We start from the raw sequence: 12,124 nt of genomic DNA, 5'->3' as shown, positions 1-12,124 counted from the left end.
GTTGCAGAAAAAAAACAAATGCTCATGCGAAATGCTGCTAGTGATGACACAAATGCGTACTGAGCCAGAACTGGCCTGCGTTTCGACGGTATCAGAATCTGATAACGTTTGTTGTTTTTTAGTTTGGGAAATTTTTAGCACCGATGCAGATCAGAAATAACATTGTTTTTTTTTTATCCCCCTCCAACGTGGCTGAATTTGCTGCAGTTTTGAAGGTAGCGAACGCGTGCATCTGTTGCAGTTTTTCAGCAGAATCACATTGCTGAAAAAACATAACGATTTTTTAAACCGAATAGAGTATTTTGCTGTGCCATAAATTGATGAAAATTGAAATACTAAAACATCTCGAATAACGTGACTACCAACCCTGAAAATGTGTTTAAAAATGTTTTGTTTTGTTTTATTTTCAGACCCAGGACACACTGTCCTTCTCCGTCACCATCAAAGACCGCGTCAGCTCCAGTGGAATCGATTCTGAAAACGACAACGTGGTTAACGTTCCCATTACCATCATTGTTTTGGATGAGAATGACAATCCGCCAGAGTTTCAGAAAGTAAGTATAATGAAGTTTATCTTTGTTGAAATTGTTATTTTACTTTTTTTGCAACGATTAATCATGTTAAATTGATTGAAGATTAATTTGAATGCTGGAAATCCCGACGATCGTTCAAATCAATTATCTCCTCTCCTCAACACCTTCACTTCACCATTCCAAGTCTCCATGACTACATTTAACTCAACTGTCTGTTAGTTGGCACTAATTACGATCCTCTGCGAACATCCTGCCACACCCTCGAAAATTTACCGCAGGGATCCAATCCACCAACTAACTCACTTGCCGTAGAACGGATTCGGAGCTGTGGGTTTGATTTCCGGTCCATGGACCAATAGGGTGTAATAAAAAAAAATCTTTCCAGAACAGCAAATTTTCAGTCCTTTTTGTAGTCCTAAAAAGTTCCTAAAAGTTTGGATTTGATTTGTTAGTCCCCAAATTATTACTTTTTGTGTATATATGTTTAACTTTAAAACAAACTTTGCTCATTAAATTTGGACTACTTTATGTTTCCCGTACACTTATATTACACCCAAATGGATCAACCCCACACCCCACCCAGGCAAAGCTCCTCACAGGGAACATCATTCTTCCGACAGGAAGCAATTTTTCAATTTCACTCACTCTATCTCTCTCGCGTTGCGGTGGTTGGTGGTGCTTGGGAATGGAAAGTAATATTTAATTTGCTAGTCCCTAATTGCTATTCAAATGATGTGATTCTTGGGAGCTTGAGGGAGCTTAAAGTTTGCTGCTGGGTGACGAATGATTCACGGGTAAATCAAATGAGAGTTATTTTTTGTAAAGGAGTTAATAATTGATGAGCCTTGAATACGGCTGTACGCAAAAATTTCAGCTTCTAACGTAAATTTTACTATAAGATCAATTCTAATGGATCGGAAATATGGAAAAAAGTGTTTATGGAAACAAATAATCTGACTCTGCACGGAACAAAATCCGGTTTGCGGAATCGCAAACTTTGCTTCCGATTTACTCTAAAAATCGCAAATCTTGGTTTGCACCCGTCAGCAGGAAGCATTGCTTCCAATATCGCAAACGATGATTTTCGATATCGCAAACGTAACGCAGTAACGCCTACCCCGCCAAAAGCACGCAGCACGCAGCCACCACAATATTTACTTTTTTGAATTGACCGTTGATTCCCGATTTTTTTGGTGGAAATAAGAAGAAGAAGAAGAGGTTTATTTTTTGAATTTATTTATTCATAGTACAAAACCGAATCAGAGAAATTACGTGAGTTGCTTACTACGAAATTTTGATTATATCAGTTGTGTTTTGCTTTTGCTTGGTAAAAAACACACCATGCACTTGCTAAAGTCTTTGTGACCGGAACCGTCACCGCGACGGCGATGCTTCGGTGACGATTCTTCAGGTCCTTCTCGTGCTCGGTGACGTCGGCGGCTAGCCGATCCGGATGGAGGTGCTGAGACAGGTGCAGCGTGCACGGGTGGTTGATCTGGCACGTCCCTTGAGCGGATTCGCGTAGGTTTATGGCGGAGCCCGAGTGACTCTGGAGCATGTGGCGCCACACGAGGGCAACAAAGGCGCCAAAGGCACGATCACGATTCCAATTCCTTCCTACACCTCAAGGATCGGCTTGAGCAGAGTGTCCTCCGATTGAACAAGTCCTCAGAATCTTCACCAGAAGTCGGATCTGTGAAGGCGTTTGCCAAACTCACGCTGCAGTCGCGAGCCTGTGAAATATAACACAAAAATAAATTGCAATATTATTGTCTCTCGACTCAAATAAAATAATTGTCCAAAATTCAAAAAAAATTAAAATTCCCCATTTTTTTTTTAATTCTCTACAATTCTCTAAAATTTGAGAAGTTTTTCCAAAATTCTGTTAAATATTCCAAAACTCTTTGAAATTCTAAAAAAAAAACCAAAAATCTCTAAATTTACCTAAAAATCTTTAAAAATTTCTAAACATTTCAAAAATTCTCTAAAACTTCTGAAATTCAGTAAAATTCTTCAAAATTCTTAAAATTCTCTAAAATTCTCTAAAATTCTCTTAATTTTTTAAAATTCTCTAAAATTCGAAAATTCTCTAAAATTCTATAAAATTCTCTAAAATTCACTAAAATTCTCTAAAATTCTGTAAAATACTATAAAAATCTCTAAATTATCTAAAATTCTCCAAAAAACTTTAAAATTCTCTAAAACTATCAAAAATTCTCTAAATTTCTCTAAAATTTTCTAAAATTCTCTAAAATTCTCTAAAATTCCCTAAAATTTCCTAAAATTCCCTAAAATTCTCTAAAATTCTCTAAAATTCTCTAAAATTCTCTAAAATTCTAAAATTTTTTTTTGTATCTAAAATTTTTTTTTGTATTGTTGTATTTTGTATTTTTGTATTTTTGTATTTTTGTATTTTTGTATTTTTGTATTTTTGTATTTTTGTATTTTTGTATTTTTGTATTTTTGTATTTTTGTATTTTTGTATTTTTGTATTTTTGTATTTTTGTATTTTTGTACAGTCGACTCTCTGGCTGTCGATCTTCTTGATATCAATATTGCTCCATCTATCGATAAATTCTTCAGTCCCTTCAATCTGCATACTTCGATTGGCTTTACTCCTCGATATTTTCTCTTGCTTGAAGGATCTCTTCCTCGACGGTCCCTTGGATTCTGTTTGCTTTAAAAATCTCTTCCGGTTGTCAATATTGTCACTATCTCATGGCTTGCATAGACATTTTTCTTAGCGAAACGAAGCTTTGAAGGGTGTTTGACATTAGTTTGTTTTTGTTTGCTGGACGTTGCCATGATTCTCTCCCATAGCTGGGTATCAAGAAAAAAATATTTTCAATCGAGTCTTCATTTTGCATCGTTCTGTAAACTGATGATTCTTTTCCTCGACGGTCCCTTGGATATTGACAACCAGAGAGTCGACTGTATTTTTGTATTTTTGTATTTTTGTATTTTTGTATTTTTGTATTTTTGTATTTTTGTATTTTTGTATTTTTGTATTTTTGTATTTTTGTATTTTTGTATTTTTGTATTTTTGTATTTTTGTATTTTTGTATTTTTGTATTTTTGTATTTTTGTATTTTTGTATTTTTGTATTTTGTATTTTTGTATTTTTGTATTTTTGTATTTTTGTATTTTTGTATTTTGTATTTTTGTATTTTTGTATTTTGTATTTTTGTATTTTTGTATTTTTGTATTTTTGTATTTTTGTATTTTTGTATTTTTGTATTTTTGTATTTTTGTATTTTTGTATTTTTGTATTTTTGTATTTTTGTATTTTTGTATTTTGTATTTTTGTATTTTTGTATTTTTGTATTTTTGTATTTTTGTATTTTTGTATTTTTGTATTTTGTATTTTTGTATTTTTGTATTTTTGTATTTTTGTATTTTTGTATTTTTGTATTTTTGTATTTTTGTATTTTTGTATTTTGTATTTTTTATTTTTGTATTTTTGTATTTTGTATTTTTGTATTTTTGTATTTTTGTATTTTGTATTTTGTATTTTTGTATTTTTGTATTTTTGTATTTTTGTATTTTGTATTTTGTATTTTTGTATTTTGTATTTTTGTATTTTGTATTTTTGTATTTTTGTATTTTTGTATTTTTGTATTTTTGTATTTTTGTATTTTTGTATTTTTGTATTTTTGTATTTTTGTATTTTTGTATTTTTGTATTTTGTATTTTGTATTTTTGTATTTTTGTATTTTTGTATTTTTGTATTTTTGTATTTTTGTATTTTTGTATTTTTGTATTTTGTATTTTTGTATTTTTGTATTTTTGTATTTTTATTTTTGTATTTTTGTATTTTTGTATTTTTGTATTTTTGTATTTTTGTATTTTTGTATTTTGTATTTTTGTATTTTTGTATTTTTGTATTTTTGTATTTTTGTATTTTTGTATTTTTGTATTTTTGTATTTTTGTATTTTTGTATTTTTGTATTTTGTATTTTTGTATTTTTGTATTTTTGTATTTTGTATTTTTGTATTTTTGTATTTTTGTATTTTTGTATTTTGTATTTTTGTATTTTTGTATTTTTGTATTTTTGTATTTTTGTATTTTTGTATTTTTGTATTTTTGTATTTTTGTATTTTTGTATTTTGTATTTTTGTATTTTGTATTTTTGTATTTTGTATTTTGTATTTTTGTATTTTTGTATTTTGTATTTTTGTATTTTTGTATTTTTGTATTTTGTATTTTGTATTTTTGTATTTTTGTATTTTTGTATTTTTGTATTTTTGTATTTTTGTATTTTTGTATTTTGTATTTTTGTATTTTGTATTTTTGTATTTTTGTATTTTGTATTTTTGTATTTTTGTATTTTTGTATTTTGTATTTTTGTATTTTTGTATTTTTGTATTTTTGTATTTTTGTATTTTTGTATTTTTGTATTTTGTATTTTTGTATTTTGTATTTTTGTATTTTTGTATTTTGTATTTTGTATTTTTGTATTTTTGTATTTTTGTATTTTTGTATTTTTGTATTTTTGTATTTTTGTATTTTTGTATTTTTGTATTTTTGTATTTTTGTATTTTGTATTTTTGTATTTTTGTATTTTTGTATTTTGTATTTTTGTATTTTTGTATTTTTGTATTTTTGTATTTTTGTATTTTTGTATTTTTGTATTTTTGTATTTTTATTTTTGTATTTTTGTATTTTTGTATTTTTGTATTTTTGTATTTTTGTATTTTTGTATTTTGTACTTTTTATTTTTGTATTTTGTATTTTTGTATTTTTGTATTTTTGTATTTTTATTTTTGTACTTTTTATTTTTGTATTTTTGTATTTTTGTATTTTTGTATTTTTGTACTTTTTGTATTTTGTATTTTGTATTTTTGTATTTTTGTATTTTGTATTTTGTATTTTTGTTTTTGTATTTTTGTATTTTTGTATTTTTGTATTTTTGTATTTTTGTATTTTTGTATTTTTGTATTTTTGTATTTTTGTATTTTTGTATTTTTGTGTTTTTGTATTTTTGTATTTTTGTATTTTTGTATTTTTGTATTTTTGTATTTTTGTATTTTTGTATTTTTGTATTTTTGTATTTTTGTATTTTTGTATTTTTGTATTTTTGTATTTTTGTATTTTTGTATTTTTGTATTTTTGTATTTTTGTGTTTGTGTGATTTTTTAATTTCCTTTTTTCTTTTGTATTTATGTTGTATAATTTTTTTCGTATGTTTGTGTTGTTGTTTTCTTTCTGGTTTCATTGGTGTTTTTAAACTTGGCTTTTTTCTGGCGAGCCTCTAGTATAGGTTGTCGTCGGTGCTGTAGCGTTGTAGTTGTTGAAGTCGTATGGCTGTGGACCTACACCAACGATGTTCCGGCCAAACTCTAATCACTTAGCGAGGCACATAGATACCGGACATCCGTGTCAATTATCGTCGGAAATATAAAGATGGGGTGGCAAATTCCGCCGGCTGGAATTAGAAAGAAGCTTTTGAAATTTGTTTGAAAGCTTTGCCAAAATTGGACACTAACCTTAGTCTGATTAGTTTTATCCGGACTGAACTATTCAGTCTTGAATCACTGTCAGCGTACAATGGCGGAAGAACCGCCGAAGAGATTGGTGTAGCTGGTGACCCGGATTTCTAGTTTCGCGACTCCAACGCAATCCTCGATACCGGCCATCTGGAGCAGCTTCTTCGGGACCGGGGCCGACACAATGCGAACCGGATTGAGGTGCACCAGGACGGTACCGCACTTGCCAAAGACCTTGCAGAGCACGGTGTGGGGCTTGCCGATCTTGTTACCCTAGTAACCACGGCGAACCGGTATGACCGACAGCTTGGCCAGGATAATGGCACCGTGGATGGCGGTGGCCACTTCCTTGCTGCACTTGACGCCGAGACAGATGAGGCCGTTGGAGTCACCGATGGCGACGAGCGCCTTGAAACGGGTACGCTGACCGGCACGAGTCTGCTTTTGGACGGGCATTTGAGCGGCTCAGGATCGGGAGCGAGTACAGGTAGATCTCCTCCAGGGTGCGGATCTTGCCATCGCGCACCAGACGACCAAGCTTGGTCACTGGAACCCATTCCTTGGAGTCTTCCTTGCCGCGACCACGGCCCCGTTCGCGTCTTCCGCGGCTCGCACCTCGCACCGGCACCACCGCGAGAACCAAATCCTTGAAGATTTGTCCGTTTCGGAACTGTTTCCGACGCAGAATCGTGGTTTTTTTATCCGGGAAAAGCAGCAGCAACTGGACCTGCTGCGACACTCAAGTTGACACTCAACGAAATAAACAAAATAAAAATAGGTTATGTTTGCTGTTAGTTTACTACTTGCGAAAGATGCGAACAGCTGATCCTGACAGTGTAACGCATTGGCTGCGGCGGACTGGGCAAAAAAATGCGCCGCAAACATGGTGTTTGCGATTTTGCAAACTTTTTGCTTCAATATCGAAAACATTTTTTCCAATATCGCAAACATTCCCGATGATTTCGGAAACTTCCAATGTTTTCGAATTCGTCGCAAATATTTTTCGGATCCAACGACCAGATTTTGTTCCGTGTGTATGTTGAGATTCGTTACCATACTATTTTCCATACAAACGTCTGTAATTTTTTCTACAAATTTCATTTGGGTTAACATTTGCACAATTTGCTCAATAAAAATCACAAGTTTCATGGCCTGTAAATAAATAAATTAATATACTGATATCAGTAAAAGCTTTACATACTCAGATTTTTTTACCGAATTCGGTAAAATTTTACCAATTTTTCAATTGCTGAACGATCGGTATTCTGTTCGGTTAAAATTCAGTTAACCGATCGATCATCCGATATGAATTGTTCGGTAGAGTCAATTTTGTTAATCGAAATAACCGAAAACTCGATTATTTTTTCTAGATTACCGAATTCCGGTTGTTTAAAGTAAAGGTTGAATTTGAGGTTATAAATTATTTACTTTGATTTAGATCTGTTTATTCCAAAAAAATCTAACAAATTATTTAGAGTCAAATTCACGTTCCATCCATCCATCTACCTCGATGGATTCTCAACTCGATTCAAAGCGGAATATGATCCCTAGGAAGTCACATTCAACCTGTAAACATAAGTGATACATTCGATCACATCTCAATAAAATTAAATATAGAAGTTAAACTTACATTGCTCATTTGAATGGTTCTTACATCGGCGTCTTACTTCCTTTTGGCGCTTCGTAATAGATTCTTTAACCGGATTTTCGCTCCTGTGCCATGTTTCCGATAGTCTTCATGCTTGCTTCAAATCCTTAATTCCGGTTGATTTCGAACCATTTAAAAACACTTCAACTCGGAGCATACAACTCGCTCTAACAAACAACAATCAAGATAGCTTCAATTATTCAAACGGATTTCGGTAAACCGTGTGCTGAATTCCTGTCATTTTCTACCGAATTTTAGTAAATATCTCAAACAACCGAAAATCGTTATTTTTTTATGAATTTCGGTAAACTTGTATTATTATAACCGATTTATCGGTAATACGTAGCGAATTCCCCAAATTTTCGGCAAAATTTAAGTTTACCGATGAAATCGGTTGTTTCTAGAGAATTTTTAACCGATTTTGGTAAAAAAAACTATGATATGATATGATATATTTCAGTGGATTTTGTGCCTATAAATGAAATTTGAAATTATAGTTATAAACGCCAAGGAATTACTTATCTTAAGAAACCATACACGTTTTTTTATTGTTTTTTAAAAGATGATTCCATAAATGCTACCAAACTTTACAATTTTATTCATTTGCCGGGAATTCACTAAAATTAAATTCTGACGATTGTATCGCGGTCAAGGTAAAATTTGAATTGCAGTTTTTAACTCAAAAGCATCGAGTTTTGTAATATAATAAAACTATAAAGTTAAAAGAAAAAGAATATGAAACTACTCCGGGTAATTCCACTTTGACAATTTTATTTATTGGCATAGAATTCATTAAAATTTAACTCTGTCAATAAGAGCGTGTTCAGAGAGACCAAATCTGTGATACATAGATCGATAATTTTTATTAAAAAAAAAAACAGTTTTTAAAAATTTTAGACAAATTTCCAACTTGTTATCAACTTCCTCTCAAATTTATATGTATTTTGTTAAAAGATTCAAAAACAGCCCAATCAACCAACGGAACTTATTATTATTATTAAATAAATTAAAACATGTTTTAAAAATAACATGTTTTCTAACTAAAATCCGACGTAAATTTTTTTGCCTTCTTCAGAATCGCTTTTGCCAAGAAAATCTATAAGAAAATCCAAAAATAAAATCCTATCAACGTCACCTCTGTTTACGGTATTTGTCAAGCAGCTGGCATAGAATGCCATAAAACCGAATAAATGTGTAATAAATTTATTATTTCTCTAAAATGTCTGTTAATTACAATAATGCAGAAGGTTGGCTCATATAAATTTGCACGAAAACTTTTTTGTGTTTATTCAACCGTGTTTAAATAAAACACCAAACTCAACTGGTGGTTTCCATCGCACAACATTTTTCTGAAACTAATTTCACATGTTCAACAAATTCTGCTGAAGCCAACATTGTGGCTGTTTCCTACTCTCGGCCTATGGGGCATTGTGCCCATTGTGAGAGCGCTTTGAGTAATGAGTTGGAAATTCTATGTTTGGTGAGATAATAGAAATGCTCCTGCTTGCGCTTTGGAGATACCCGAGCGTAGGAGCTTTGAAATTTCCCCTCCGTGGTTGACGATACAAATTAAGCTAATTTATGTAACATAATTGGATTCATGATAGTCATAATAGTGTGGGATTTGAAAACATTCAACACTGGGTGGAGAGGTTTTGTTTCGTCAATTCTGGACAGTTTGTTCGCTATACTGCCGTTCTACGCATAATTGTCCCATGTCATTTTTAGACGATTTTAACTGTTAGACATTTTTAAATTTAGTTTGTCGTATACTTTAAGAAAAATACATAAAATCAATTACTTTGTTCGGAACCTCATTGAAAACTACACCTAGCCTGTTTGTTTCATCGTTACACTTCTACGCATAACTGTCCCACCAAGTTTTTTTTTGCATGGAATCATTAGTATAACTAAACATTATGTCTCGTTGACCGATTGTATAGCAAGAGGGTCATAAATAATAATGATAAACTACTAACTGGGGCGATCTGAGGCAAATAGAGCGAATTTGGACCCACGGGACAAGTATGCGTAGAAACACAAAAATCGGTCGACAAATTTCAATAGCATTTTTCTCAGTTGCACTTTTTTGAACATGGGACAATAATACGTAGAACGGCAGTATACTACTCATATTTCCATAAAGTTTAATTCACGTGTTGGTTGCAGCTTTATGTTTCAGGCTTTGCTAAATATGGGAACAGTGTTATTGTTTGCGATTAATTGATTGAGTTGATTATATGAGTAATAGGCTTAGTTTATGAGAACTTTAAAAATATAATAGTTGCTGTTTGGTTTGTAGAAAATATTTCATTTAGCAAAAACGAAACCATCGAATGATCCCTGGTGAATCTCAAACTGCAGTTCGATTCTCAATATTCGTCGAAGATGCCACCATTTATTTGAACGCAATAATACTGCTATAATTTTATTATCATCGTATATTGTTTCTACTCCCACCAGCTTCCCTACGAAACGGAGGTGCTGGAAAACGCCCTGCCCGGCACGACTGTGTTCAGCGCCATCCTGGTGACGGACAAGGACACCGTCGGGGAAAACCTGGACGTAACTTGCATCCCCCAGCCGCACAATCCGGATGCGTGTGAAAAGTTTTCCATCGAGATCACGGAGAGTGCCCAGGACCGGCTGACGGCGGCCGTGGTTCTCAATGGTCGGTTGGACTACAACGAGCGAATGATCTACCAGATTCTACTGGACGCCACCGATGGGATGTTCAACGCGACGGCGGGGCTGGAGATTCACGTGAAGGATGTACAGAACAGTCCGCCGGTTTTTCAGGGTTCACTGGCGGCGGTTATCAACGAAGACAGCCCAATCGGGACGCTGGTGATGACGATACACGCGAGAGACGGCGACCGTGGTCAGCCACGGAAGATTGTGTACGAGTTGATAACGAGTGAGTCTAAGGTTTAGGAATAGCTTTAACGTCGCGATTGATGTTCTTTTTGTTGTTCAACACAGATCCCATGGATTATTTCTTGCTGGATCGACAAACCGGAGAGCTGCGCACGGCAAAGCCGCTCGACAAGGAGGCACTTCCAGACGATACGGGGCTGATCATTCTGACGATCAAAGCGCGTGAGTTGATCGACGGAATCCCCGGGAACGACAACCTTACGGTTGCCACGACTCAAGCTTCGATCACTATCCGAGACGTAAACGATTCGCCGCCGATGTTCAACAAGAAGGAATACTTTGTGTCAATGTCTGAGAATACGGCCCCTGGAACGCCACTACCAATCGAGATGAGTGTGCACGATCCGGACGTCGGGGAAAATGCGGTGTTTTCGCTGCGACTCAACGATGTTTCGGAAGTGTTTGATGTGGAGCCGAAGTTGGTGACGGGGTCTTCGCAGATAAGTATTCGCGTTGCAAACGGATCGTTGGATTACGAGAATCCAAACCAGCGGAAATTTATTGTTCTTGTGATTGCGGAAGAAACCAAGACTAACCCAAAGCTGTCCTCGACGGCAACGTTGACCGTGTCTATCACAGATTCTAACGATAATCGGCCAGTGTTTGAACAGGATTCCTACTCGACAACAGTTTTGGAAACTGCTCACGCTGGACACTTGATTACGACTATAATCGCGAAAGATCTCGATTCAGGTCATTTTGGAGATCAGGGCATTCGATACTCGCTGTCCGGTACCGGAGCTGAGTTATTCGACGTTGATCCAATCACCGGTGCTATTACGGTAGCAGACTGTCCAGCCTCGCACAACGGTCATCGTCGACGGAGACAGATTCCAACAGCCGACGAGCTTACACGAGACTATACAGATATCAAAGAGGCCCGTCGAAAGGCTTCGCTGGAACACGAGATGGGCTACATGACCTATAAGGTTTACAACAGTGGGGAATCCGAAGACGTCAGCGTGGACGCTCCTCCGACGGTTTCCAGCTGGGAAATGTCAAGCTATGAGGAGGAGGAAACCACCACTCATTGGAACGGTGAATCGTCCGAGGAGTTCATCACCCCATCAAGCACCCACAGTCCAGCCGTGCATCTGAATGAAATTCAAACCTCAAACCCGGAAGCGGGTCCCGGCCGGGCACCCTGCCTGGACTTTGAAAACCAATCCGTGTACTACCTCTCTTACAAGGCCACCGATGACGAGGGCCGCGGTCAAACCTCGGTAGTGTCTCTCCGGATAACGCTACTCGATGCCAACGATTCGCCGCCGGTTTGTGAGAGTCCCCTGTACCGGGCGTCCGTAGACGAGGGGGCCACCGCATTCGAGCCACCCCTCGTCATCAAAGCCCGCGATCCGGACGTCGTTTCGGAAATTAATTACCGGTAATTTATTTAGCTCTCTAAATGAACTGCCCGAAACAGTTCTCTTTGATCTTGGTGAAACGATTTTTTTTCTCTGCTCGGCTCAGCTGGGTGTGTTATTTTATTCATTCTGTGCACTTCTATTTTATTTTTTAT

The 12,124-nt window shown here is 35.0% G+C and overlaps 1 protein-coding gene and 1 pseudogene across 6 annotated transcripts in view; one reads left to right on the top strand and one right to left on the bottom strand.

Annotated features, from left to right (window-relative positions):
- LOC6034937 (cadherin-87A) overlaps window positions 1-12,124 on the top strand; it is a 370,702-nt gene that overhangs the window by 290,143 nt on the left and 68,435 nt on the right. For all 6 annotated transcript variants that reach the window (XM_038266992.1, XM_038266991.1, XM_038266993.1 and 3 more), the window contains 3 exons: window positions 411-554; window positions 10,132-10,585; window positions 10,651-11,989. In XM_038266992.1, coding sequence (XP_038122920.1) covers window positions 411-554; window positions 10,132-10,585; window positions 10,651-11,989 — 1,937 coding nt within the window. The remainder of the gene's footprint in view (window positions 1-410; window positions 555-10,131; window positions 10,586-10,650; window positions 11,990-12,124) is intronic.
- LOC119771226 lies at window positions 5,707-6,588 on the bottom strand (annotated as a pseudogene).

This window comes from Culex quinquefasciatus, chromosome 1 (genome assembly GCF_015732765.1).
Source record: "Culex quinquefasciatus strain JHB chromosome 1, VPISU_Cqui_1.0_pri_paternal, whole genome shotgun sequence".
Lineage (NCBI taxonomy): Eukaryota > Metazoa > Arthropoda > Insecta > Diptera > Culicidae > Culex > Culex quinquefasciatus.
Note: the sequence above shows the minus strand (reverse complement) of the source record. Positions and strands in the feature narration are given on the sequence as shown.